The 27,957-nt window shown below is 40.4% G+C and overlaps 3 protein-coding genes across 4 annotated transcripts in view; 2 read left to right on the top strand and 1 right to left on the bottom strand.

Moving 5' to 3' along the window:
• Nucleotides 1–5,573, top strand: part of nek4 (NIMA-related kinase 4) — a 56,859-nt gene extending 51,286 nt beyond the window's left edge. The window contains exons 13-16 of the mRNA XM_070895445.1: nt 1,310–1,404; nt 3,098–3,303; nt 3,547–3,680; nt 3,789–5,573. Coding sequence (XP_070751546.1) covers nt 1,310–1,404; nt 3,098–3,303; nt 3,547–3,680; nt 3,789–3,884 — 531 coding nt within the window. The 3' untranslated portion in view covers nt 3,885–5,573. The remainder of the gene's footprint in view (nt 1–1,309; nt 1,405–3,097; nt 3,304–3,546; nt 3,681–3,788) is intronic.
• A 4,067-nt stretch (nt 5,574–9,640) lies between these two features.
• On the bottom strand, nt 9,641–21,620 carry spcs1 (signal peptidase complex subunit 1). Its single transcript, XM_070895443.1, has 4 exons — nt 21,147–21,620; nt 13,690–13,749; nt 13,526–13,612; nt 9,641–9,831 (listed from the first exon to the last, which is right to left on the bottom strand). Exons 1-4 carry the CDS (start codon nt 21,180–21,182, stop codon nt 9,715–9,717), a joined length of 300 nt encoding a protein of 99 aa, XP_070751544.1. The 5' UTR covers nt 21,183–21,620; the 3' UTR covers nt 9,641–9,714.
• glt8d1 (glycosyltransferase 8 domain containing 1) overlaps nt 21,395–27,957 on the top strand; it is a 19,066-nt gene continuing 12,503 nt past the window's right edge. The window contains exons 1-4 of one of the 2 annotated variants that reach the window (XM_070895441.1): nt 21,395–21,565; nt 26,070–26,125; nt 26,640–26,738; nt 27,709–27,910. In XM_070895441.1, the coding sequence (XP_070751542.1) occupies nt 26,110–26,125; nt 26,640–26,738; nt 27,709–27,910 (317 nt within the window). In that variant the 5' untranslated portion in view covers nt 21,395–21,565; nt 26,070–26,109. Of the gene's footprint in view, nt 21,566–24,424; nt 24,933–26,069; nt 26,126–26,639; nt 26,739–27,708; nt 27,911–27,957 lie in introns of those variants that run through there. The other variant, XM_070895442.1, reaches the window with a different exon arrangement.

The following is a 27,957-nucleotide window of genomic DNA, read 5'->3' as shown; positions in this document are numbered from 1 at the left end:
GTTACTAGTAGTAAAACTAGATTTATTAAATTCTAATATTTGAGCATCATCTTCAGGGGTGAATACTGATGCAAAGTACTCAATTAATATTTCCGCCATACTCAGTGAGTCATTTGTAACCTGTCCTTGAACACCCTTCAGGTGCCCAATACAGTCTTTGATAGTTCTCTGACTCGTCACATAACTAAAAAAGTGATGACAGACAGGAAGTCATGGCTTGCTCCATGAACAACCATGTTTCTCATAACAAAACAATTCTGGTGCTTTATAGACTAATCCCCAATTCAGATTCTGATTGGACAAATAAAACATGTTCTCCCAAGTAGCCTTCTGATTAGAAAAACAGGTGCAAGGAAAACGATTTCTCAGACCAGCTGCCATCACACTTTGAACTGTTTCCTCTCTCTATAAAACAGATAAGCCTCTAATTCTTTAAAGGTTCAATAGATTTGATTTTAAAATTCTGCACCCTGCTTACCCCACTGAGCTCCACTCCCTTACTAATTGCTATACTCTACTTTCCCCTCTCTCCCTGCCCCTCTGATGTGCTCTACTCCTTGACTGATTCCACTGCCCATTGTGCTGTAACTTCCCAGCTGTCCACTGTGCATCATTCTCTGGCTCAGAATGTGACCATGATGAACATCACGAGTGCCAGATCCCAGATTACCTGCGAGGAATACATCTGAATCAGCTAGTATAAAATGTAAAAGACCACAACTAAACACTGTAATGCTTTACGATAATATTTCACCTTATGATAATTGTACTGAATGACATAAGAATTAGGACCAATAATTGGCAATTTGTCCCCTCGAGCCTGCTCTGCCATTCAATCAGATCATGGCTGATCTTGAACCTCAACTCCACTTTCCCATCAGACCCCCATATCCCTCGATTCCCTTAGAGTCCAAAAACTCATTCAGCACAGTGGTGCACAAGATAAAGTAAAGAGGTGAGTTGATGGTTGCTTTTACTTGTATTTAAAAGGCAGAGTTCAACATAATTAAATATTTCCTTAAGTCACAAGCAGAAATCTGGATGATTATAACAACGTATTATTTGATGCTTTTTCAATTTATATAAATAATTTTAAGTATGTGTTGTAAAAGATATAATTGCATGGAAATTATAATCAAAAGAACAACATTCACTCTAAACTACACATTTGTAATCATCATACAAACGCATGTTTATAAAAATTATATCTCTTTCCAAAACAACACACTGACTAAAGGAAGAGTGTACTATAAGCTACATTTTGTTGCAGGTTTTCAATTAATGTATTATTTCATCCAAATTTTGCCAGAACGTAAGTGAGTCATCCCATTGCCTTTCGGATGATGACGATTATAGCTCCTCAACCAGCTCAACTGATAAATCAGAGGGGGACTGCAAAGAGATGTGAGTACTTAAACCTTTTTGTCCTTTTTGTTTTATGATGGTATTTCTAGTTAATTAATCCATTAACAAAGAAACTATTTCTGGCTCAAAGATAGACCTGGCTGAACATTCTATTTGAGTCTCCTTCACTGGTGATACAGACGCTGGTTGGTCCACTAAGAAATAATGAAGTGCATCACTACATCAGTATGTGGTTTGGAGAGACAACTTTCACCAGTAATGCTTTGCTGCTTCCCAGTATACTGTTCAGTTAGTGTCATGGGATAATCAAAGTGGCACAAAATCTTGAAAGTTTGCATAAACATGGTGTGTGATGTAAAATGTGTGCATACTAAAAGGCAGTTAGTGTTACATCAATGGTGGAAACCACCAGGGCAGCTTCAACAAACTGAATTTGAGGAAAGACTGGAAAAACTGGGGTTTTTCAATCTTGAAAGGAGTGACTGAGTGATGACCTAGCATAGGTGTATGGGATAGAAAACAGTAAGCATAGAACATTTCAGATGAAACCATGATAGTAGGAAAAGAGGATGCATGTTCAAACAAGTAAAAGACACATTTAGGACTGATAGTCAGGAAGTTCCTCTTTACACACAGATTTCTGGGTAGGGCAGACCCTGAAATCATTTAAATAGTTGGATGCTGTGATTGAGCGACTGTAGGTTTTATTCTGATTAGATGAACTAAGGTGGACCCAATGGCATTCCTCATTCTTGTGATGACTGGACTCCCACCCAGAGAACTTTGTTCCATAAAGTTAGATATATATAAATGTAAAGAGATGCAGGTGGAATCAATCTGTAAATTTACTTAGGCCTCACTATCTTACCCAAAATGAATTTTGGATTAGTAATTTCATTCTAAACCAGCAGGAATTCTCATTTTTGTTTGTACAATTCATTGGGAAAACTGAAGCCTCGTCATTAAACTAAGTAAATGCCTAACCAGGAAATTCCTGCCTATAGAAGTGCTTGTATATTACGTTTTACTCAGTTGTTTCCTCCCATATGACACAAGTGGTAGTATGAATGTGGCTTAGTCAACATTTGAGCTAGCAGGAATATTCATGTGCCCCATCTCTTGTCCTTTCACCATCCCCCATATTTAATTGGACGTGACTGCTGCCATCGAACTTGAAGTGGTTGCATATGCGCAGTCAGTGTTTTGTTGGTTGTTCGGTTTGAGTCTCACGGGGTCTAGGGGGGAAATTCCGGGAGTAGGGATCGGGCCTTCGGGTTTCACGGAGTCTGGGGAAAAAATGCCGGGAACGTGGAGCGGGCCTTCGGGTCTCACGGTAAAATTGCCGGGAACATGGAGTGGGTCTTCGGATCTCACAGAAAAAATGCCAGGAACATAGAGCGGGCCTTTGGGTCTCATAGGAAAAATGTCGGGAACGTGGAGCGGGCCTTGAGGTCTCACGGGCTTTGTGAAAAAAGCAGAAACATCATCGATATCGGCTTCCAGATTAATGCACAGAACGATTCTGTGCAGCTTCCGGTCATTGGCAGCAGCTTCCGGTTCGTTGGTAGCAGTCACTATTCTTGTATTTAATCAGCTATTCTTGAATGTAATCAGCTATTCTTGAATGTGTAGTGTAAAGATCTCAATGATTTACATGACCTTGAACAGCCAAAATTTTCCAGCACTGCAGCTTTCCTGTTTATTTCCTGTTTATTTCCTGTTTATCTTCTAGGAAACCTGATTCCAATGAAATGCATGATCTAGTAAAACTGATGACTCAGACATTATGTATGGATTCAAAAGATGTCTATAGAAAAAATCCAATGCCTGCTCCAACACCAGAATTCAAACTACGGCGAAAGTATAGAGACACCCTTATTCTTCATGGGAAAGCTAAAGAAGATCCAGAGGATTTCTGTTTCAACGATTTTCCAACTGGTCTGTAGCAACCAGGAATACTTCCTGCATATTTCAAATATTCTTTGTACCATAAATGAATTGAATGAATGGTTAATTTAAAATGGCAAGTTTTTCTAATTTAAAGCAGTTTTCAATTTTAGTACCTTTTTGAGGTGGAGATGTAACTAAAAGTACAAGTTGTGACCTCAGTTCACATTGCTGCAGGATATTTCAGATTATTGTATTATTAAACCATTTCCTGTTTATTATTGTTTTGCTTAGAAGTTTTATCTGTGCCAGAGAAGATCAAAAGAACAATTCAAGCTCTACGAACAGATGTTGTAAAAGGATTAGGAGTAAAGCTTTTAGAAAAAGTATATAACATTATGGAAGATGATGATGAAGCTAGGAGGGAGGTAGGTTCCTCACCTGCTACATTCATTGAATCGTTCAATGAATTGTTTATGTCTTAGGGATCAGTAACTTATTTCTTAACATTGGTCTGATTTATCTAACCATTTCAGGAATGCCTGCAGGAACACATGGGTGAAGAATTGTACCAGAATTACAGTATGAAGGTCCAACAGCTAAAGTTCTTTGAAGATAATTCAAATTTTTGACTGAATGGTACCTAAAACTATTTAATGGGTTAGTTTAATTTAAGAAGTGCGTTTTTACAGACACTGATCAGTTAAAATGTGTCCATCATAGCTGGAAAACCCAGTTGTCCGAATGCATGCTGGCAAATCTTGAATCTCTCTTAACTTGGCACCATGCAATTGATGATAAAGGAACTAGACAAAGGATTATAAAGCAATGGACACACTATGCCTAAGCAGAACATCTTTCAGTTTGTGAATTAAAACAACTATTGCATCACATTTTCTCAATATCAACTCACGGTTGTTGGTGAAATATTAGATGAACAGTTGGAGTATTCTGTCCCATTCTGGGCACCACACTTTAGGAAGGACGTGAAGGCTTTGGAGAGGCTACAGAAGAGATTTACTAGAATGGCCTCCTTTTGTGCTGTGCTATTTTATGAATCACATAGTATTGTTGATATGCAGTTGTTATTTTGTGTCACAAGTTACCTACTTTACATATAGACATTTTGGCTTTGATATCTTAAATGAATGTGATCCAAATATGTTGTGTATTAAAGTGCTAATCTTGTTCATAGGTCAGTTAAAACAATTGCTGTTAGTCAGTTTGTGTCTTTGTATAACTACACATTTTTTGTTTCCAGAAATTGCCCACAGACCACTGGACATTTTAGTATGTGCTTTAAGAGAACTTTTTTAAACTCCAAAAGTACATGACTTTATTTCCCCCTTTTTTACTGTTCAATTTTCTCCCTTAATTTTCTCACCTAAATTTCTGCTGGTTTCAGCCCTCTGTTACCTCACACTACCATCTGTTCTTGGTGAGTCTAGGCAGTGAGCAACTGAAGGTTCATTGCCTAAAATATATACAGGCACTTTCCATCAGGGGCAATCATGACTGCTAATTCTGGATGGTTTTCCTTTTCTAGCCCAAGGGGCCGAGGCCACTTTTAGTGCTTTTGACACCATCCAATTGAGATGCATTAACTCAGCAGAGACCAGATTCAACCTTGAACATTCCTAATCTGTATGGCTCACTACCATACCGAGCAATGTATTCACACACACAGCCATTGGGGAAGCAGTTTTCACAATCTAGAAGTCTGCCTTCTAATGTAATTTCTACAATTTAAGATTTTGTGCTCACAAACAAAAACAGAATACACTGCGTATCTCCAAAAATAGTGACTCTGCAAGATTATATGAATCAACGAAATCTGTACACTACATATTCAAGAATACAGAAATATAGGGAGGGGGAAGGGAGATGGGGTAAATAAATATGTCTTAACTCAAATGTTGACTGAACCACAGACATATTGGTACTTGTCATGAGAGAAAACGAATGAATACAATTTCATAATCAAGTACTTACCATATGCAGGAATTACCTTGTGCTAGCATTTGCTTAGTTCTATCCACTGGCTTATGCTTGAAATAGGAAATAATTTCCCATAATAATAGTTTCACCTCCACTCAGACCAATATCATACCTAGAAAGATAATGTGGTCTGTGTGCAATTTATATTGTATTACTTAACAAATAAACAGTAAATGAGCTTTCAGACACAATTACAAATAATATCTTAATTGTCAATGGTTTGTTGTATTGTTTGTCTAGATATGTTCACAATAGTAAACATGGGATTTGTAAACTTGCAGTTATATTGCAATATTTGCTAGAAAAATAAAAAATAATGTCGTTTCCAAAGTAAATTGAATACAATTTCATCTGTGTTTCCTGCAAGCTGTAACATTCCACACCTCTGAAGTACCTTATACAGTTATGATTTCTCTTACTGTCATAGTTTAGTGATTTAAAAACAGAATAACACAACTATAGAGCACTGAACTCCCAACTAGAAAACATTGAGTTCAAGTCTTAGTCTTGACCAACTTTGCCTTCTCCCAAAAAGTAGATTTGCCTGTCTCAGCGAGATGGAAGCTGTTGAACTGAATTTGAAGGTAAGTTGACTAAAAAGCAGTGTAGCTGTGCCCTATCCTACCATTTTCATGTTTAGGGGTGAGATATGCTCATTGATTCCATTTTGAAATGTAGTTGAAGTTATATAAAGCAACTTTTTGTTTATCATTGTTGACTTATGTAATCTTTGCTGTGCCTTTTTATATTGTCACTTTTTATATTGTAACAATTCTTATGGCTCCCACAGATTGCATTGTTGGAGGGTCTATTGTTTGGATTAACTTAATTGTAAAGAAGCTAAATTGAATCCAATGAACTAGGTAAAACTAATAAGTTATTTTGTACAAATGAATTATCTTCACATTTCCAGACTGGCCAATTTTCCATTTCTTAACTTGGTACTGTAGCCTTATCTATTTTTTATTCGTTCATAGGATGTGGGTGTCGCTGGTTAGGCCAGCATTTATTGCCGATCCCTAATTTCCCTCGAGAAGATGATGGTGACCTGCCTTCTTGAACCGCTGCAGTCCGTGTGGTGAAGGTATACCCCCAGTGCTGTTAGGGAGGGAGTTCCAAGATTCTGACCCAGCGACGATGAAGGAATGGCGATGTACTTCCAAGTCAGGGTGGTGTGTGACTTGGAGGGGAACGTGGAGGTTGTGGTGTTCCCATGTGCATTCTGCCCTTGTCCTTCTAGGTGATTGCGATTGCAGGTTTGGGAGGTGCTGCCGAAGAAGCCTTGGCGAGTTGCTGCAGTGCATCTTGTAGATGGTACACATTGCAGCCATGGTGCGCCGGTGGTGGAGGGAGTGAATGTTTAAGGTGGTGGATGGGGTGCCAATCAAGCAGGCTGCTTTGTCCTGGATGGTATCGAGCTTTTTGAGAGTTGTTGGAGCTGCACTCATCCAGGCAAGTGGAGAGTATACCGTCACACTCCTGACTTGTGCCTTGTAGATGGTGGAAAGGCTTTGGGAAGTCAGGAGGCGAGACACTTGTCACACAATACCCAGCCTCTGACCTGCTCTTGTTGCCACAATATTTATGTGGCTGGTCCAGTTTAGTTTCTGCTCAATGGTGACCACCAGGATGTTGATGGTGGGGATTTGGCGATGATAATGCCGTTGAATGTTAACGGGCGGCAGTTAGACTCTCACTTGTTAGAGATAGTCATTACCTGGCACTGGTGTGGCGCGAATGTGACTTGCTATTTATCATCCAGGTCTTGCTGCATGTGGTCAAGGATTGATCCATTATCTGAGGAGTTGCGAGTGGCTGCAGTCATCAGTGAACATCCCCACTTCTGACCTTATGGAGGGAAGGTCATTGATGAAGCAGCTGAAGATGGTTGGGCCTAGGACACTGCCCTGAGGAACTCCTGCAGCGATGTCCTGGGGTTGAGATGATTGACCTCCAACCACTGCAACCATTTTCCTTTGTGTTAGGTATCACTCCAGCCAGTGGAAATTTTACTCCTAATTTCCATTGACTTCACTTTTACTAGAGTTCCCTGATGCCACACTTGGTCAAATGCTGCCTTGATGTCAGGGGCAGTCACTCTCACCTCACCTCTGGAATTCAGCTCTTTTGTCCATGTTTGGACCAAGGCTGGAGCCGAGTCGTCTTGGCGGAACCCAAACTGGGCATCGGTCAGCAGGTTATTGGTGAGTAAATGCCACTTGGGAGATGTCATTAACAGTGCTATTATCACTTTGCTGAGATTGAGAGTAGACTGATGGGATGGTAATTGGCCAGATTGGATTTGTCCTTTTTATGGACAGGACATATCTGGGCAGTTTTCCACATTGTTGGATAGATGCCAGTGTTGTAGCTGTACTGGAAGAGTTTGGCTAGAGGTGTGGCTAGTTCTGGAGCACAAGTCTTCAGCACAACAGCCAGGATGTTGTCGGGCCCATAGCCTTTGTTATATCCAGTGCGCTGAGCCGTTTCTTGATATCACGTCAAGTGAATCGAATTGGCTAAATGCTGGCTTCTGTGATGGTGCAAACCTCAGGAGGAGGCCAAGATGGATCATCCACTTGGCATTTCTGGCTGAAGATGGTTGTAAATGCTTCAGCCTTGTCTTATGCACTCATGTGCTGGGCTCCGCCATCATTGATGGGGATATTCATGGAGCCTGCTCCTCCTGTTGTTTATTGGTCCACCATTCATGACTGGATGTGGCAGGACTACAGAGCTTTACTCTGATCCATTGGTTGTGGGATCGCTTAGCCTCATTTATGGCATGCTGCTTCTGCTTTTTAGTATGCATGTAGTCCTGTGTTGCAGCTTCCCCAGATTGGTTCCTCATTTTTAGATATGCCTGGTGCTGCTCATGGCATGCTCTTCTGCACCCTTCATTGAACCAGGGTTGGTCCTTGGCTTGATGATAATGGTAGAGTGAGGGATATGCCGGGCCATGAGGTTACAGATTGTGGTGGAATATAATCCTAATGCTGCTGATGGCCCACAGAGCATCATGGATGCCCAGTTTTGAGCTACTAGATCTGTTCTGAAGCTATCCCATTTAGCACCATGGTGGTGCCACACAATAGTGTCCTCAGTGTGAAGACGTGACTTCAACTCCACAATGACTGCGGTGGTCGATGTTATCAATGCTGTCATGGGCAGATTCATTTGCGACAGGTAGATTGGTGAGGACTAAGTCAAGTAGGTTTTTCCCCTCGTGTTGGTTCTCACCACCTGCCGCAGGCCCAGACTAGCAGCTATGTCCTTCAGGACTCAGTCAGTAGAGGTGCTACCGAGCCACTCTTGATGATGGATATTGTAGTCCCCCACCCAGAGTATATTCTGTGCCCTTGCTACTCTCAGTGCTTCTTCCAAGTGGTGTTCAACATGGAGGAGTACTGATTCATCAGCTGAAGGAGTGCGGTAGGTGGTAATCAACAGGTTTCCTTGCCTATGATTGACCTTAGCCATGAGATTTCATGTGGGCCAAAGTCAAAGTTGAGGACTCCCAAGACCACTCCCTCCCTCATACCACTGTGCCAGCATTCTTGCCAGTGGGACAGGACATACCCAGGGATGATGGAGTCTGGGACATTGGCTGAAAGGTATGATTCTGAGTGTATGACTATGTCAGGCTGTTGCTTGACTAGTCTGTGGGATAGCTCTCCCGATGTTGGTGAGAAGGACTTTGCAAGGTAGACTGGGCTGAGCGTGCCGAGGGCAATGGCAGGTGGTCCATCCGGTTTCATTATTTTTTTGTAGCAGTTGTGTAGAATTGAGTGGCTTGCCAGGCCATTTAAGAGTCAACCACGTTGCTGTGGGTCTGGAGTCACATACAGGCCAGACCGGGTAAGGACAGCAGATTTCCTTCCCTAAACAGGACATTAGTGAACCACAATCTGGTAGTTTCATGGTTTAACTTTTGATTCCAGATTTATTTAGTTAACTGAATGTGCTGGGATTTGAACTCGTGTCTTTGCATCACTAGTCCAGTGACATTACCTCTATGCTAGATAGATTAGTATAGACTGGAAATGAAATTTGGGATGTTCCTGAATTTATGGTACAGAGATGGACCCTTTGTCTATGTGCCATCAGGGACCATTACTTTAAAAGGTAATTATGGTGGTTCAAGGATAAGAAAAGACTGTAAGGTAACGCGGTATATTGAAATTGAATTTCACTGCTGCAGTCCCCCACATTTTTGAAGTTCAGTCGGCAGAGAAAAAAAAGTCTGCACTAGATTAGCTAAGAATAACCTACTAAAAATCAAAAATACATAAGATATTTAATGTGAAATTCTGTTTTCACTTGTCCTAGCATTGGAAACCTCTATACTCTAAGTTTGTTCATGCAGTAATGGTTTACTGAACACAGTACATTCTGATTCAGCAACCTTTATTAAGTCATGAAATAAAAACCAGGATGTGTGACTGTATACAGAATAATTTGACATTATTTATGCTTTTTCGGTTTCTTCACACATTCAGTTTGCTTTTTCTCTTCAGTCTCTAGCTCTGGTTGCCAGTTCAGTGGGTGGTTACGGTACATAGGCCATGGAGGAAGGGTTAGCTGAAAAATAAAAATTATTTTAGATTACTCAGTTAACTGAAAACAAGCTATACTGTTGCACTGAATTATCAAAATATTCAACCAAAACTGACAATGAATTAAATGGTCAGTGGCAGTCAAGAAAAACACAGTAATGGCTGGTACACAAGCTAAAATTTACCAAGTGTCCCAACCTGGCTGAACGTCTTTTTTTTTAAATTATTGTCATAGTCAGAAGTTTTATACACATTTGAAAATCTTTAAAAATCAGAGTTACTGCCCATGGTTAGAAGTTAAAGTAGAAAACAGTGTTCACTTAATTATTTCAGCTTCAATTACATTTTTCTGAAACAATTTGCTACATTTAATACAAGTTTAAGTAATGAAATTAAAAATTCACTGCTAATTTTTGCCAACGTGCAATACTTTTACAAAAAGATTGATACCCCTAACAAGGAACTATTTAAAAACACCCGAGATTTGAATACCATCTAAGAGTCAGGATTTACATTTGCCTACCTGCCAATAGGGAGCTAATGCATTAGCAAGGTAGATGAATAGGGAAATGAAAAGTAATTTGCGTTAGGAAGGCGCAGGGAAATAAAAGCAATGAGTAGAAACAGATGAGGTTAATGTAAGCTTAGACAAAAAAAAAATGGAAAAAAGGAGCATGGTTAAATAATTTTTTAATTTTTATTTTAAAACGAGATAAAGTGCAATACAGGTGCAGCGTCCCGAATCAGGAACCCTTGGGACCAAGGCCTTTCCGGATTCTGCATTTTCCGGACTTTGGAACATCTTTCTGACGTCACAAATCGAGAAACACCTTAGCCCAGGTTCAGGTATTACAGAACGTCAGTAAGGAGGGGCGGGGGGGACTCGTCCATGAGCTGTTCGGGCCGCAGGCCCTGTCGATGAGATCGTCTGGCGGGGCCCAGCCACCAAGGAGTTGTTCAGGCGGGGCCCCGCCATGGAGGTGGTGTTTGGACGCGCTGGCGAGGAGGCCCCGAGGCAAAGGTAGCAGCGGCGAGGCCAGAGGTTGGGCAGCAGCAGGACCTCGGTCAGCAGGGTCTGGATTCCAAACGACCCTGCCACTAATTGGTCCGGATTCTGGATGCTGCACCTGTACTCTGTGGGAAATTAGCAATTATGTTGCAAAGATGTAGACTTAATAGCACTAACAGAAACTTACTGCAAACTGCAGGAATAGAAAATAAACATAGTGGGTTATAATTAAGGAGGCACAGAGTAGGCAAGAAAGGAGGTGGAGTAGCAATATTAGTGAAGATGGGAATGCATCCTATAGAGAGCACAGAGAGGATTTGGACAGGGTAAATGTGGTTAGAAATCAAAGATAAAAAGGTGATTGTGACATTTGTGGGGTCGTACTAAAGATCCTCCAATTTTGGAGGAAAATGAAAGGAAAACTCGAAAAATCAGAACAAAATTATTGCTGAGATTTTAATTACCCACTCATTGGTACAAGGGGGTAGAAAATGGAGAAAAGGGAATGTGTGCAGGCTCCTTCCTGAAGCACTATGTTCGTGTGCATTCAAGGGGAGAGGCATGGCTCGATCTAGTTATGAGCAATTTGTGTCTGAAGAGGCTCCTCTGAAGCCCGTTAAAGGCAATATACAAGTGCAAGTTGTTGTTGGAAAGTGGGGTGAAAATTGCACAGGACCAAGACGACGACTGGAGATTCCCAATATAATACTAATTTTCAGAGTTAACAGGATAGCTACTGGTCTGTTAAATTAACATTTGCAGGAGGGGACATTTATAATCTTTAAAAATGAAGTTACTAACTATCTAGATTGAGAAAATAAGCAGCCAATGCAGATTTCAAAAAGGCAGATCATGTCAACAGCTCCAATTAGTTCCTTTGAGATAACAACTATGGTGGATGGGGCGTACATGGACTTTTAGAAGGCTTTTGACAAGGTACTAAACAGAAGAATACTGGGCAACACTAAAGTATATGAAATTAGGGGAAGGGTACAGGCAAACTGGATTAAAAACTGGTTAAAAGGGAGGAAACAAATAGAAGTTAAAGGCAGTTCTCAGTGGTTGGTAGTGTCCTATTCTGGGACTGCTAGTCACTGTGTACATCAATGATTTGGATACGAGGCTAGAGGGAATGGTGTCCATATTTATAGCGAATACTAAAATAGCAGGCATATTAAATAATTCTGAGGATCAAAGGAAGTTGCAATGAGATAAGATGGGAATGGGAAAAGAGGCAGATGGAATTCAATGTCAGTAAGTGTGAGGTGATACACTTTGGTAAAGAAATGCGGAGGTCTGGAACTCACTGCCTGAAAGGTTGGAAGAGGCAGAAACCCTCACCACATTTTAAAAGTACTTGGATATGCACTTGAAGTGCCGTAACCTGCAGGGTTACGGACCTAGAGCTCGAAAGTGGGATTAGGCTGGATAGCCTCTAGTTGGCCGGCGTGGACACAATGAGCTGAAATGGCCTCCTTCCGTGCTGTAAACTTCTGATTCTAAGTAACAGTGGTAATTGTAAATGGAGCAAGGCTGGGTGATGTAAAAAAAACAGAGGGATTTGGGGTTCAGGTTCAAAAGACCTTTACAGCCCCTCAAGTGCATAAGGACATTGAATAAACTGAAGGGGATAATGTATTTTATAGCAAGAGGTATAGACTATTAAAGTCAACATGTAATGGTGAATTTATATAAAGTCATAGGAAAACTCCATTTGGAGTACTGTGTTCCGTTTAGGCTTCACACTATAGAAAATGATGGTGAGGCAATAGAGGGTACAGTACAGATTCACTAGGATGTTGCCTGGTATGAGGAAATACAAATGAAAGATGTGGAAAAATTGGGGCTGTTTTTATTAGATCAAAAGGAGATTATAGGGTGATTTGATAGAGGGGTTTAAAATTATGAAAGGATGGGACAGAGTAGATATCAACAGACGGCTAGTAGTGTTTAACGGGTCGAGAAATGACCCACTGGAGTCAATGATTGAAGCAGTAGCCATGTTAACATTTAATAATAGGTTAGGAAGATGAATGAAAAAAAGGAATAAAAAGGATATAGGAACAGGATGGAAAATGGGACTGCTTGTGTGGGGATATACATTAACCAGAACTATATGACATTATGTAGAAATTACAACACAAAATGGCCTGTTTGTGCTGTAATTTCTACATAATGTCATATAGTTTTCTTCCCCACTTTCCTGAAGATGGGGTATGATTCAGTACGACACCGTTTGATTTTAACTCCCACCTGCCTCTCTAGCTGAGAGCTCAGCTAACTGCAGAGAACAGGAATCAAATTCTGCACCATCTGGTCAATATGGAACGGTTATATACTGCTTTTACTAATAGCCGTCAGGTAGCATTAAATGATTTCTAAATTTTTGTCTGAAAAGAGTTGCCAATCTGAACAACTTATTAACTACCTATGAATATAACAACTTGTGTAGTTCAAGTTTTCCTCTTGTCTCACCAGTACAATCAAAGCATTTGAAAATTATAATAAAGTTTTAAAAAAATTAGAAAACAGCAAGACCAGATAAATTAGCATTTCTGTTGGATATATTAGGCTGAAAACAATTAATATTTGGATTTTTGCTGAGGCAAACGGAGTTGCTTATTTGTTAGTGAACAAGAATGATACTTAAAAGAAAAGTCATGTCAAAAAACAATTACGTTAAATTGAAGAAATTGTTTTTATAACTTACCAAGCATGAAATGGCAAAACCAGCCAGAACAATATAAACAGTCCATCCAAACTGCTCAATCATGTAGCCATAAATGAAGCCAATAATCTAGCAAAGAAAATGAATACTGTAATTTCAAATCAAACACCAATATTGTCTTCACCAATTCAAAAACATATACTTACAGCAGATGCAACAATAACTCGTTGAAAAGTTTGCTCTGCTAATTGCTGTCCCTTGTAATCCTGAAAACAAAGAAAAAGAATTATATAGGTTGAGCAAATTAACAAGCTGCATTACTCAATGGGGCTGAAATTCAGGTCCCGAATAAGGCCCGTTACCGCCGGATTGCGGCGGCCAGGCGGCGGAATTATTGGGTGCCAGGCCGCTGGCCCGGCCAAAACTCTCCGATGGTCCAGTGGCCAATCCTAAATAATCGCCGATTCTCCCCCCCTTGAGAGGAGAGACATGGTGATGCAGACACAATGACGTCACCACCGCTCTGCTGCTGATTGACAGCAGCGGAGAATCAGTCCCGTCTCTACTTCCTCCCCTCACCAGTACGTACCGCCGCACTTCCACCCCCATTATGACTGACTTCCTGGCAGCTTAAAAGAAAGCTGAATTCCGAAAAAGAGGTGATCGCATCCGAAACGACGGTAAAAAACACTTTGAAAAAGGTAGATGCACGCCGTTTCAGGTGGACCTGAATTTCGGCCCCACTATCTTTTAAAAACAAATGCCACAGAATATTGTATATTTTATTCTGACTTACTGATATTATAGTTGATTTTTTTTCCAACTCAGCTTAACTTAGTTTAAAAATGTGCATTTAGTTATTTCAATCATCCATTTAGCACTATTACAAAAAATTACACAATCTATTAAAATTAAACATAACTTCTGCTATGGTGGTCAGATTTACACAAATTAGATCACACTGCGAATGTTCTGTTCTCAGCAGATACTAAGCACATTAATAAGTATCTCTAACCATAATAGCAAAAACAAAACTGCTTATACTAAATTAGTGGTGTTTGACTTTATTGGGCAAAATGGCCACACTTCTCATGTTCTCACCACACAAAACACAATTATATATCAGTACAGATCAGGATGCCAAATATTACTTGATCAAAGCCCAAAAAGGCATGCTCAAGTTAGTAACCTAAACTATTTTTAGAGCAATGGTTTACTGGTCTACAGTAGGGTTTCTCAACCTTTTTGCTTCAGAAGTCCCCCTCCCGCTTTCTAAAAATTCCATGGACCCCCTGTAACACAACACAAGTATTTTTTCTGTATAAATGTGTTCTCAGCACCACTTGCACTCACCACATTACTGCTCCTGCTGCTATCCTGGCACTGCAGAAAGCATCAGTCCCCACTCCCTCTTTCCCTCCATACGAGCCCCAATCACCTGACCACCAGTCTCCCTCTTTCCCCGCACAACCCCCGACTCCCTCACCAATTGTTCCTGGCACATCAGCCAGTCCCGGTTCTCTGCTGTGTCAAACAGCCTCCCCCAATATTAACAACTAAAACAAGTGTACAATGAAAAAGAAACCAAGGCCAGTAATATTTTTCTCCCAAATTGCTCACAGTAGTGTCCAGATTAATGTTTTATTCCTCCTGGTGACTCCAGGATAATCCTGGAAGGTTGAAGTCCTAACTGGAGGCCAACATTGGGTGTGATATCCTCCTTGGTAGAGCAAGATTGCTAACAGGCAAGGTATTGGCTCACAGGTGAAGAATGAGTTTTGGCACCAAAGTGCAGTCAGCACTCTTGTAACTATACTACAGTAAGACAGCAGGAGAGAAAAATTAGATACTGCAGAATTAAATGAGTTTGTAAATTGATTCAGTTTTGCTGAAAACGTGTCAATCCTAATAGTTTCCTAATGTTCACATAGCTTTCTGCCCCTGTACGACCCTTGCAGCTGCCGCTTACCTCCTTTCCCCTTCTTCATTTGATTGACAATCGCAAACACGCGAACAACAAAATTAGTACCCCAAAAAATCAAATCTGAAACGGAACCGACCTACATGCATGCGCCTACTTGCTGAGAGGAGAGCAGAGGACGGAGAGCTCGAGCCGGGGTATCTGTGCTCAGTCACCGCAGTATCTCTCCCTTCTCAGCGAGCAGATGCCTCGGCTCCTTGCACAGATGTTTGGGAGGGGAGGGGGAGCCAGTTTGCTCAACTCAATCTCACCTTTACGTGATGGTGTATTTTTTTTTTTAATCTGATTTTTTTTGTTAATCCCGAGCCCGTTGAAATCTTCTCGTGGACCCCTGGTCTACAGTAACACCATTTTTAAAAAAAATCTAAAATGTACTCTCACACAAGAGTTGTGTCCGAATAGATGAATCACTGTCCACACCTTATTTTGCACAGGCCCTCTGTTCTAGCTCCTTAAAATTAAATGGTAATATAAATAGATTTTATTGAATAAAAAGATTGTAACACCTATGGAATACAGACATTTCAAATTAGAATTAAGGTTTTGAATGCTTAATAGCATTTGTTGCATAATCATCTGCCATTATAGTTACAGGTCTATGTACTTCAACAGCAATTATGTCTTGGTCAATATTTATCCTTCAACCAACACTACCAAAAATAGATGATGATGATGATTATCTCATTGCTGTTTGTAGGACCTTGCCGCGTTTCACTACATTACTAGTGACTACACTTGCTTTGGGCTGTCCGGAGGTCATGAAAGGCGCTTAATAAATCTAAGTTCTTTTTAACTGCAATTTCACTTCCTTAAACTGAAGTATTTTCTTCTATTGCAATGTTGAAGGGCCATACCTTAGATTTGGAATGCTGGTCATCCTTTGCATATGCATATATGTTAGAAATCCTGTGCATCAAATGCTTACTGTAAAGCTTAGCTTATATTTCAGCCACACTTAATCATTGAATAAATTTGCCTATCACATCTGAATGGGCCATTCTTCCCACTTGATTCGAACCTGTCTTTTACTTTCTCAAGAGCTGCAGTAGAGAGTGGACAAGTTAAAACAACTGAACAGCTCAAAGCTACATGTACAGTTTCTTACAATTAGGAGAATTTACACTTTATAAGTGCAGTCTGCTTTTTAAAAAAAAAACTGAAGCAATCTTAAAAATGCTCCATCAGCTCCCTTTCTTCAAGAACAGATAGACCTGGAATCTACCGTCCTGATGACTGGCAGTGTTCGCCGTCATTCTGCCTTTGAAACTTCAGCATTTAGCGCATGTGCAGCCAACACGGAAATTCCAAAGTTGCGGTTTGTTCATCCTCCACAGGCTGCACTGTGCCCCAACTAACAGTGCCGGCAATCAGTGAAATCTCTCGTGAATTTTTTTAAGTTTGTTCATCTTTATTTCAGGTTTGCCTCTTCCCCACATGAGTACCCCAATCTTTGTTTTGTTCTAACTTTTTTTTTAAAGTTAGTATCAAAGGAGCTTACCCATTTCCTAGTTTGCTGTTTTGTGAGAATTCTGTGTTTTGACTGGCTGCTTATACCACTTGTTGACATTACAGCACTCTTCGTTGGGAATTCCCATTACCTTACGTTGATTTCAATTACGCGTTGGAAAACCCAAAATTCTCGCCAGAGATTGCGAGATCTTTGTGCAAAGCTTACTTCAGGGCCAGCAGCAAACGCCTTTGCTTCGCCGTTGATCACAAATTACAGGCCATTATTGTCTCCAACTGGTTAATTGACTTTAAAACAAACCTGGGGTTTTTAATCTGCAACCTGCCCTGTAAGTGAATCCACTGTTAATTTCCAGAATGCACAGCACTTTCTAGCAAGGATGGGTAAAGACCATCTGGTTCAGTCCATCCAGGACATGGTGCATAATTGTACACCAACTGTGTTCCCTAGCCACCAACTCCATCTGTCTGAAGCTGAACTAGACTGTAGGTGTCATATTTGACCCTGAAATGAGCTTCTGGCCACATATCCGCAGCATAACTAAAACCGCTTATTTCTACCTCTAATATTGCCTGTCTCTGCCCCTGCCTCAGCTCATCCGCTGGTGTCCTGGATGGACTGAACCAGATGGTCTTTACCCATCCTTTTTCATATATCTGTCAGAGATAAAACCATGGGCCATTTTCCATTCCTCACTTATGGGGAGGCATATTCTGCGCAGTTCAGATTGGCTGCACCGCCCAATCTGTATTACAACACGTTAGTGGTACAGCACAGTCATCACATCATCCTAACCAGTTAGAGGAGGGTCTCCACACTAACCATTAACCTGTATGTTCAATGCTGATGGGCCTTTCCATAGTGACAACACTTTCAAACTATTAGAAGGCTTGAATTTATATAGAATTTACAGCACAGAAACAGGCCATTTGGCCCAATTGCTCTATGCCAGTGTTTATGTGCCACATGAGCCTCCTCCTATCTGCATATTATATCTCTTCCTCCCTCATGGCCTTATCTAATGCATCTATAAGGTTTAAAGCTTTAATCACCAGCTAAACCTCAAACCCCTCTCTAAATTGCCACAACTACATTACTTGGAACAAGCTGCAAATTTTTTTTTTAATTCATTCATGGGCTGTGAGCATCACTGACAAGGCCAGCATTTATTGCCCATCATAATTCCCCTTGAGAAGGTAGTGATGTGCTGCCTTCTTGAAGACTGTAGTCCATGTGGGAACATAGAAAAATAGGTGCAGGAATAGGCCATTCGGTCCTTCGAGCCTGCACCACCATTCAATATCATGGCTGATCATTTTTACAACTTCAGTACCCCATTCCTGCTTTCTCTCCATACCCCTTGATCCCTTTAGCCGTAAGGGCCACATCTAACTCCCTTTTGAATATATCTAACAAACTGGACTCAACAACTTTCTGTGGTAGAGAATTCCACAGGTTCACAATTCTCTTGAGTGATGAAGTTTCTCCACATCTCGGTACTTTTCAGAATGGCAGGCGGTGACTAGTGGGGTACCGCAAGGTTCTGTGCTGGGGCCCCAGCTGTTTACATTGTACATTAATGATTTAGACGAGGGGATTAAATGTAGTATCTCCAAATTTGCGGATGACACTAAGTTGGGTGGCAGTGTGAGCTGCGAGGAGGATGCTATTAGGCTGCAGAGTGACTTGGATAGGTTAGGTGAGTGGGCAAATGCATGGCAGATGAAGTATAATGTGGATAAATGTGAGGTTATCCACTTTGGTGGTAAAAACAGAGAGACAGACTATTATCTGAATGGTGACAGATTAGGAATAGGGAAGGTGCAACCAGACCTGGGTGTCATGGTACATCAGTCATTGAAGGTTGGCATGCAGGTACAGCAGGCGGTTAAGAAAGCAAATGGCATGTTGGCCTTCATAGCGAGGGGATTTGAGTACAGGGGCAGGGAGGTGTTGCTACAGTTGTACAGGGCCTTGGTGAGGCCACACCTGGAGTATTGTGTACAGTTTTGGTCTCCTAACTTGAGGAAGGACATTCTTGCTATTGAGGGAGTGCAGCGAAGATTCACCAGACTGATTCCCGGGATGGTGGGACTGACCTAGCAAGAAAGACTGGATCAACTGGGCTTGTATTCACTGGAGTTCAGAAGAATGAGAGGGGATCTCATAGAAACGTTTAAAAATCTGACGGGTTTAGACAGGTTAGATGCAGGAAGAATGTTCCCAATGTTGGGGAAGTCCAGAACCAGGGGTCACAGTCTGAGGATAAGGGGTAAGCCATTTAGGACCGAGATGAGGAGAAACTTCTTCACCCAGAGAGTGGTGAACCTGTGGAATTCTCTACCACAGAAAGTAGTTGAGGCCAATTCACTAAATATATTCAAAAGGGAGTTAGATGTAGTCCTTACTACTCGGGGGATCAAGGGGTATGGCGAGAAAGCAGGAATGGGGTACTAAAGTTTCATGTTCAGCCATGAACTCATTGAATGGCGGTGCAGGCTAGAAGGGCTGAATGGCCTGCTCCTGCACCTATTTTCTATGTTTCTAAACGGCTTACCCCTTATCCTTAGACTGTGACCCCTGGTTCTGGACTTCCCCAACATCGGGAACATTCTTCCTGCATCTAACCTGTCCCATCCCGTCAGACTTTTATATGCTTCTATGAGATCCCCTCTCATTCTTCTAAATTCTAGTGAATATAAGCCTAGTCGATCCAGTCTTTTTTCATATATGTCAGTTCTGCCATCCCGGGAATCAGTCTGGTGAACCTTTGCACTCCCTCAATAGCAAGAATGTCCTTCCTTAGATTAGGAGACCAAAACTGTACACAATATTCAAGGTGTGGCCTCATCAAGGCCCTGTACAACTGCAGTGAGACCTCACTGCTCCTATACTCAAATCCTCTCGCTATGAAGGCCAACATGCCATTTACCTTCTTCACCATCTGCTGTACCTGCATGCCAACTTTCAATGATTGATGTACCATGACACCCAGGTCTCGTTGCACCTCTCCTTTTCCTAATCTGTCACCATTCAGATAATATTCTGCCGTCTTGTTTTTGCCACCAAAGTGGACAATCTCACATTTATCTACTTTTATATTGCATCTGTCATGCATTTGCCCACTCACCTAACCTGTCCAAGTTACTCTGCAGCCTCTTAGCATCCTCCTCACAGCTCACACTGCCACCCATCTTAGTGTCATCTGCAAACTTGGAGATATTACATTCAATTCCTTCATCTAAATCATTAACGTATATTCTAAATAGCTGGGGTCCCAGCACTGAACCTTGCGGTACCCCACTCGTCACTGCCTGTCTTTCTGAAAAGGACCTGTTTATTCCTACTCTTTGCTTCCTGTCTGCCAACCAGCTCTCTATCCACATCAATATATTACCCCCAATACCATGTGCTTTAATTTTGCCCACTAATCTCTTGTGTGGGACTTTTTAAAAAGGCTTTTGAAAGTCCAAATACACCACATCCACTGGTTCTCCCTTGTCCACTCTACCAGTTACATCCTCAAATAATTCTAGAAGATTTGTCAAGCATGATTTCCCTTTCATAAATCCATGCTGACTTGGACCGATCCTGTCACTGCTTTCCAAATGCGCTGTTATTACATCTTTAATAATTGATTCCAACAATTTCCCCACTACTGATGTCAGGCTAACTGGTCTATAATTCCTTGTTTTCTCCCTCCTTTTTTAAAAAAAGTGGGGTTACATTAGCTACCCTAAAGTCCATAGGAACTGATCCAGAGTCTATAGAATATTGGAAAATGATGACCAATGCATCCACCGAGTGGCTTGCTTAGGCCATTTCAGAGGGAAGTTGAGAGTCAACCACATTGTAGGTCTGGAGTCACATGTAGGCCAGATCGGGTGAAGGATGGCAGATTGAACCAGGTGAATTTTTAACGACAATTTAACAGTTTTATGGTCATCATTACCATGGAGCAGGTTCGAGGGGTCATATGGCCTACTCCATGTTCTTATTACCAGATTTCTTTAATTAAATAAATTTAAATTCCCCAGCAGCCGTGGGACGCCTCCAGATCACAAAATTACTAGTGCAGTAACATCACCACTATGGTACCGTGCTCCCAACAACAAAACAATACCTTCTGTTTCGAGCTGGAAGTGTGGCAGAAGTTCAGCATCTGCCAAGGCCCATCTGCAGCCCGGGCCCACAGCGCGCCTACCCCTGCTTACCAGATGGGTGGGAAACGACTTTAGGTAAGAAAACATCTTCCAAAGCTGCCGGTAGGCTCCTGACCCCAGCGACCTTCCACTTTGGTTCAGCTCTTCGCTCTCTGTGCTTCCACAAGCTGCGCCTCCGCCGCCTTCAGGATCCGCAATCACTTACCGCAGGCCCCCTCGCCTTAGCAACCGACAGGCCTGCCCGACAAATGCCGGCACAGAATCGGCACTGTTTTAAAAAAAAAGAAAATATAACAATCAGCAACTCCTCGCGCCTGATCAATTGGCAGTGATACTTCGTTGTGTTTTTAGAATGATTCAGGCAGTGAGTCGGACGGCTAGATTGGAAAAGGCCAGCCTGCTCTCTCCCGTTGTGTTGAGTTGGCAGTTGGCGGCTGTTAACTTAAACTTCGTGGCTTTGAGTGATAGAGGTAAAGTTTCTCAACGCATCTTATTTAAAGTGTTTGCTATTAGTATCCCGACTTCATTGATTTAGGTTCTGTCCGAAATCTCCTTCTGCAGCCACTCATTTTCATCAAATAGATATTTATCCCCCTTTCAAATGAACAGTAAACGCGTGCAGTCTCGCACTTTCCTTCGGGTACTCAGTATATGTATATGTGTTTTCCTCCCCAAAATAGCCTAAAATGACGTTTTCCATTGTTCACTATTGGCTGTCTGAGGAAAGTATGTTTAAAAGTTAGTGCTGTGACAGCAGGCTAGTCAAGGGAGTTTTAGTAGTGGATTTGTGCTGTCATCAAGAGTGTGTAAATGAAATGTGATGTTTTTTCCAACCTGAAAAGTATTTAAAATAATTACGTTGGGTTGGCAGTTTGCATCATAAAGGACATTATGCACCCGAAATGTCACTTCTAAGTGCTGGGCTGTTGTCAGCTATGTGAGTTAATTTGGCATTCTTTGGAGTGGGGCAGGAAGGGGTCCGAGCATCGAGCAAGTTTCTTTTGTGGAATGCTCGTTTAATTAAAGACAACTGCTTGCACTCCACCTCCGCAGAAAAGTTTGAATGTTTTCTCCTTGTAAACAAGTGGATTATTGTTGTAACCTACTACAATGTTACTGTAAATAACATGGGACTAGATTGACGACATTCAAAGCATGCTGAGAGTGAGAGTTTATGTGTGTACGTATATGTGTGTGTATATATATATATATATATATATATGTGCTATTATGTACCCACATCTTTTCGTAAGAGTATATGCCATTCGTATGGCTTCTGAAGCCTTAGTCCTTCTCCGGAGCAGCATCTGTTTTTGCCAACAAGTTTATCAATAGCTGAGGCAGATACAATCACTATGATTGCATAAAATGAATGATGGGATTGCCTAGCAATTTGAGATTCTGAATCCAAAATACAGAATGCAACTTGTGGCAGGGTTGAGAAACAATAGTTCCAAAAAATGCAACTTATTTTGGAAGATAAAACTTACTGAAAGTAAAACTTGTTTCTTTTTCTAGTACTATTTAGACAGAATCTGGAGATCAAATATTAAAATTTGGGAGTGTTTTGATTATGGTATGTTGCTTCCTATTAATTGCTTTCCTACCAATTGGAAATTAATCATAAATCAAAATGTATATTTTTTATATGTATAGATTAAGAGTTGGTGATTGAGGCAAGAAAGAACTGCAATCACAAATAATCAGATGTTGAATAAAAACCGAATAAGAAACCATGAATATTAGAGGGATACGCATACAGATATAACATGCTGTAGCAGTAAAAATAACTTGCCCTAAGCTAGTTGGTGAGAACAATTCCATACATGCAGTGGAAGCATTACTTCAGAATTTTACTTAAAGCAAATTTTGGGAACGACCTCAGCAAAAAAAAAACAGATTTGGCATTCATAAAACTGAAACTTTACCTTTTATTTCATTTTCAAATGTAACTTTTCAAGTTGACTACACATTTTCTCATGTTAGAGTTTATAACTCCAGAACATTTTGAAAAATGAGTTAAAATCATCTTGTAATTTAATTAATGCGTGCATTCCTCACAAAGCATAAATCTTGCTGTAGTGATGTATGCACAACTCCCGTGGCAATGCTCATAGTGAGACAGACAATGCGCTCTGCTATAATGATTGTGGTTTATACTAATGAGCCACAAACAATCAGATGTTGAATGAAAACAGAATAAGAAAACATGAATATTGGAGGGAAACGCATACAACATATAACATGCTGTAGCTGTAAAAATAACTTGCCTCGGGCTGGTTGGTGAGAGCAATTCCATACATACAGTGGAAGCATTACTTCAGAATTTTACTTAAAGCAAATTTTGGGAACAACCTCAGCAACAAAAAAAAACACTTTTGTAATGTAGTGAAGCATAGCAGCCAATATGTGCACAGCAAAGTAACCACAAATAGCAATAAGATAAATGTACAAATAATATATATTTTAATGATGATGGATGAGAGATAAATGGACACCAGGAGAGCTCCCTGTTTTTCATCAAATATTGCCATGGGTTCTTTAAAGTCCTCCTGAGGGGTAGACAGAATCTCAGTTTAACATCTCATCTGAAAGATGGCACCTCCAAGTACTGCACTGAAGATCTTGTGCTCAAGTCTATAGAATGGGGCTTGAACCCATGATTGGCTGACTCAGAGGTGGGAGTGCTATCACTGAGCCATAGCTGACAACTAGGTAAACATAGCGGCCAATTTGGTTACAGCCAAGACCAACCTTTCAATGCTGGCAAAACCTTAAAGCATCCCATGCTGCAAATCCCCAGGAAATTCACCGCAGTACTACCAGAACCCATGCTTGGTGTTTTGAGGATTGAATTTAGTGATTCCATCCATTTTTCTGTGAAAAGTGTAAATCAGTGACTTTTTATATATATATATATATTCCTTCAGCTTATATATGTGTAACTTTAGCTCTGTACTCAATTTTTATATATCTTGCCAGTTGTAAAGCCCAAGATACACAACAATGTAGTAGGTAGTTCCTTGGTGTTTAGCAGCATGGGGAGGGAGACAGATCTTATGGGTTTAGGTGGACTGGGAAGGGGGTCCTTGGTTTATATAGCACTGTCATAAGTGGTCCTGGGATTTGGAAGAATGGGGTGGGGGATCCTTATCCTGTAGTTTGGTAGAGGCTTCGAGAGGACTGCAGTACTGCATGGGTTGTTCTGAAAGTACTGCAGTTGATGTCCTGAGGATTTGCAACATGGGTTGCTTAGGTGTTTGGGCAGCACTATAAGGTTGGTCTTGGAGGCTTGACAATAGTGTATTTAATTGGGGTCCTGAGGTTTTGTAGTACTGGGGGTCAGTGTGGATATCTGAACGGAATATATGGAATTAAGGACAGTAAAGTAAACGGGATATATGAAAATGTATAAGCCATGGAAGAATAGCTGGGAGAATGTCAGATTGCAAAAAGTGCAACATCAGCTTAGCTAACAGTCTGTCTCAAGGTTTCAAGTCACTAATCCTGCCAATAATATATAATTGTAACATGAAATACATCTGCAGAATTGCAAGGTCTCAGTAAATAGTCACACCATTAGATTGAAACATTTGGAGGCAATACTTGAGCTTTCAAGAAGAACATCTCATATAGATTGACTAATGAGTGGCTGAGTTAGACTGTCAATCCATTTGTATTTTGTTATCTGATTTCAAAACTGTATAACTGTTAACGCTTTACGATGTAACTTCACCTATCCGTAGGGAGTGTGTACGCTCTATCCAGAGAGTATATCTTCTGTCTGATAGGTCTTACTGGCCGGTAATAAAGACTGCTTTGTTCAAAGCACAAGAGGTATTCGACTCAGTAATTTTACTGAACCAGATTGAAGTAAAAGAATCCAGGAATTTACATTAGGAGTTCTGTGATTCACTGGCACATTTTCATCTTTTTCTTTACTTGAGTACCTGTAATATATTCTTTCCCCTATTTCACTTTTTTCGGCCCTGAAATTCTTTTCCTGTCTCGCTCTGCTATAGATCTTTCCTGGAGCATTCTTACTCTGCTGTTTTTATGTTCTCCACTGAGTCTTGTGGTTTTAAAAATTTTGCTCTATTGGCATTTTTGCGCTCTCGCTGTTGTAACAATTTTCTCTCCACTACTTTTAGGTCCTTTACCTATTTTGTTCTTCTGTTAGTTAATGTGTTTCCTAAATGTGTGTGGGTGGGTGGGGGTAGAGCAGGGGCATGCTGGTATCAGGGAGCTCGTGTTTTATTGTCTAATTGTACATGCGAGTACCATTCAATCATGTTACATAAAGGCTCATAATGAGTGAATATTGAATGTAAATGGTTTGTGCAGTAAAATGGCTGTGTAGATTGTGGACACTAGAGATAATGTAATCAAAATATAATCAGTAGTGATTGGAAGCATTCCGTATAAAAAACACAATTCAAATTTTCTAGGGAAAAAGGAGAAAACTGCAGAAATCTGAAATCAAAATAGAAATTGCTGAAAACATTCTCCAGGTCAATCAGTATTATATGGAGCGAGCAGACAAGTTATCTATTCTCTCCACAGAATACTGATTGACTTGATGAGTATTCCCAACATTTTCTGTTTTGTTTCAAATTTTCTGCAATGTTTAAGAATTGGCTTTGCTGGAGGTAGGCTAGTCTCAAGAATATAGTTTGCAAGATCGATCATCTAGTGGAACATAGCAGGCAATGAATTCTTATTTCCCATATTTGATCATTTGTGTCTTGCATATGAAGTTTCTGGACATGTGCCTCAAATGGAGTAGCAATAGTCGATCAGCAAGTCAAATAGCTAGACAAACAAAGTGAGTGAGAGATCAAATTGTGATCTCTGAATGAAAATGAGATTGCTTCAATAGTTTTGTTGTGTAATTTGACTTTCAAATGAAAATGTGGACTAGGTGCTCATACTTACTGATGAAGAATATGAAAAAATATTTGCTTCATTCTCCAGATCTGAAGGCTATGAACTACTGTTGTAGCAGAACATCAAAATGTCGTTCAGAAAAGGTACACAAGAGTCGCTATTACTAAATATATAAACAAACTTTTATAAAAAGGTGAATTGGAGCCCCCACTCCCAGTGCCTAGTGAGTAAACACATCAAATGGTGCATTAACGGAATGTACAAATAGAAAAGTCCCATGTCTTTCTGTTCACTGCCTAGTCTGTTATGAGTTAGTCATCATATTGTGGGGGTGATATCATTGGGTTCAGCTCTGCTTGGCAATGGTGAGACATTATTTGAGAGAGCTCCTATTTCTGGAGTGTCAGCATGGTAGGAATGTCGGGGAGAGTCGGATTAAGTTTGGCTATGATTATGTCACGGTTGAAAAGCCTGTTGACACTGTCTAGAATCACCCATGAAAAATGGCCACTTGAATGAAATGCTGGGGAGCTGCTGGTACACATGGGACTATACCGCAGCACAAGTCCTGTAGAAGCAAAGGGGAAATTAGTGCAGGTGAAAGATGAAGTGAAATTTAGATTTATTCTTTTAATTTAATTCTTTTTTCTTTTCCAGTTCATATCCTGCTAATCCTGCTTGTTGCAATAGTGTTTTTGATAGTTGTACATCATAATCTAATTAATGTACATGACCTTTTGAGCAAGGAAAATTCAGGTAAGTAGCAACATTTAACGATATTCTGTGTTCCAGCACATTCACAGCACTAAGTCTTTTATGCGTCAATACTTCTTTATAACACTACTAGAGTAACTATCTTGTATCATTGGGGTTCTGCTTTACAGAGGCTATATCTGCCACGTTGCATTTTTACAACTAAAATCAATGTCCCATTTATGAATAAGAAATGAATGTTGTAAATGGAAGAATGATTCAGTGCAAAAGATGGAAAGAGATGTATAAAGGCCTAATGTCATTTGATCAGTGTAACGGTAGACACATTCTAGAGGTGATGTTGTCTCTTCTGTGATCTTATAATCACCACTCACTGACTTGTATGTTAATATAATGTGAGAAAGTATTTGTGTTAAACTGTCAATAGTTAAAAGACTCATATTAGTTCATTTTAACTGTTGTTAAATGGTAGCACATACTGATTTTAGTTTTTAGTATCTTACACACTGACAAATTGTTAATGTTGCAGTGAATGAGCTTTCGTTCATATTAGATTTTTTTTTCAGACAGTAAAGTACTGGTTGCCCAGCTAATACAACAAAGAGAAAAAATGTTTGCATTCATTTGATTATTACAGGAATATTGTTACTTATTTGTTGAACATCATTTGAATGTCCAGATCTAACATACATGAAGAGCTCTGTTTGATTTGATAGCTATTTATTAATAAGTTATTTCATTTTAAATCAACAGAAAATTAAAACCATGAATAAGTACAATCAAATGTACATAGGACATATTGTCGAGTTCCTAGTGTTTTTTAAAGGAATAAAACTGACTGGATTATGTTTGTAAATATCCAGTTATTGTAGGAATCACAATCTCGTCGCTGAGAGACTAGAGCGATCCCTTTTTTCTCTCTGTCAGCTAACATTAAAGAAGTTTAAAGCATTACCCACACCCTGCCAGTTAGTAAATTGCTTCCCCCTATTCTTCATGTTTCACATTGTAGAATCAAGATTTGATGGAGTACAGCCAGGTGCCTTTCAGAGGGTTGCAGGAGAGAGAACTGGTGAAGAGATTCCAATTCTAATCCCAGCTGTAGAGGAGCGACTTGGAGGCGTAATAGCAGCTATGAACAGTATATATAGTAACACCAGGTCAAATGTGGTCTTTTATATAGTTACTACAAATGACACCATTGGTCATTTAAGGTAAACTTGTGTTTATTGTTAATTTTTGCAAAAAAAAATTCAAACCT

This window comes from Pristiophorus japonicus, chromosome 12, assembly GCF_044704955.1.
Source record: "Pristiophorus japonicus isolate sPriJap1 chromosome 12, sPriJap1.hap1, whole genome shotgun sequence".
NCBI lineage: Eukaryota > Metazoa > Chordata > Chondrichthyes > Pristiophoridae > Pristiophorus > Pristiophorus japonicus.
Note: the sequence above shows the minus strand (reverse complement) of the source record. Positions and strands in the feature narration are given on the sequence as shown.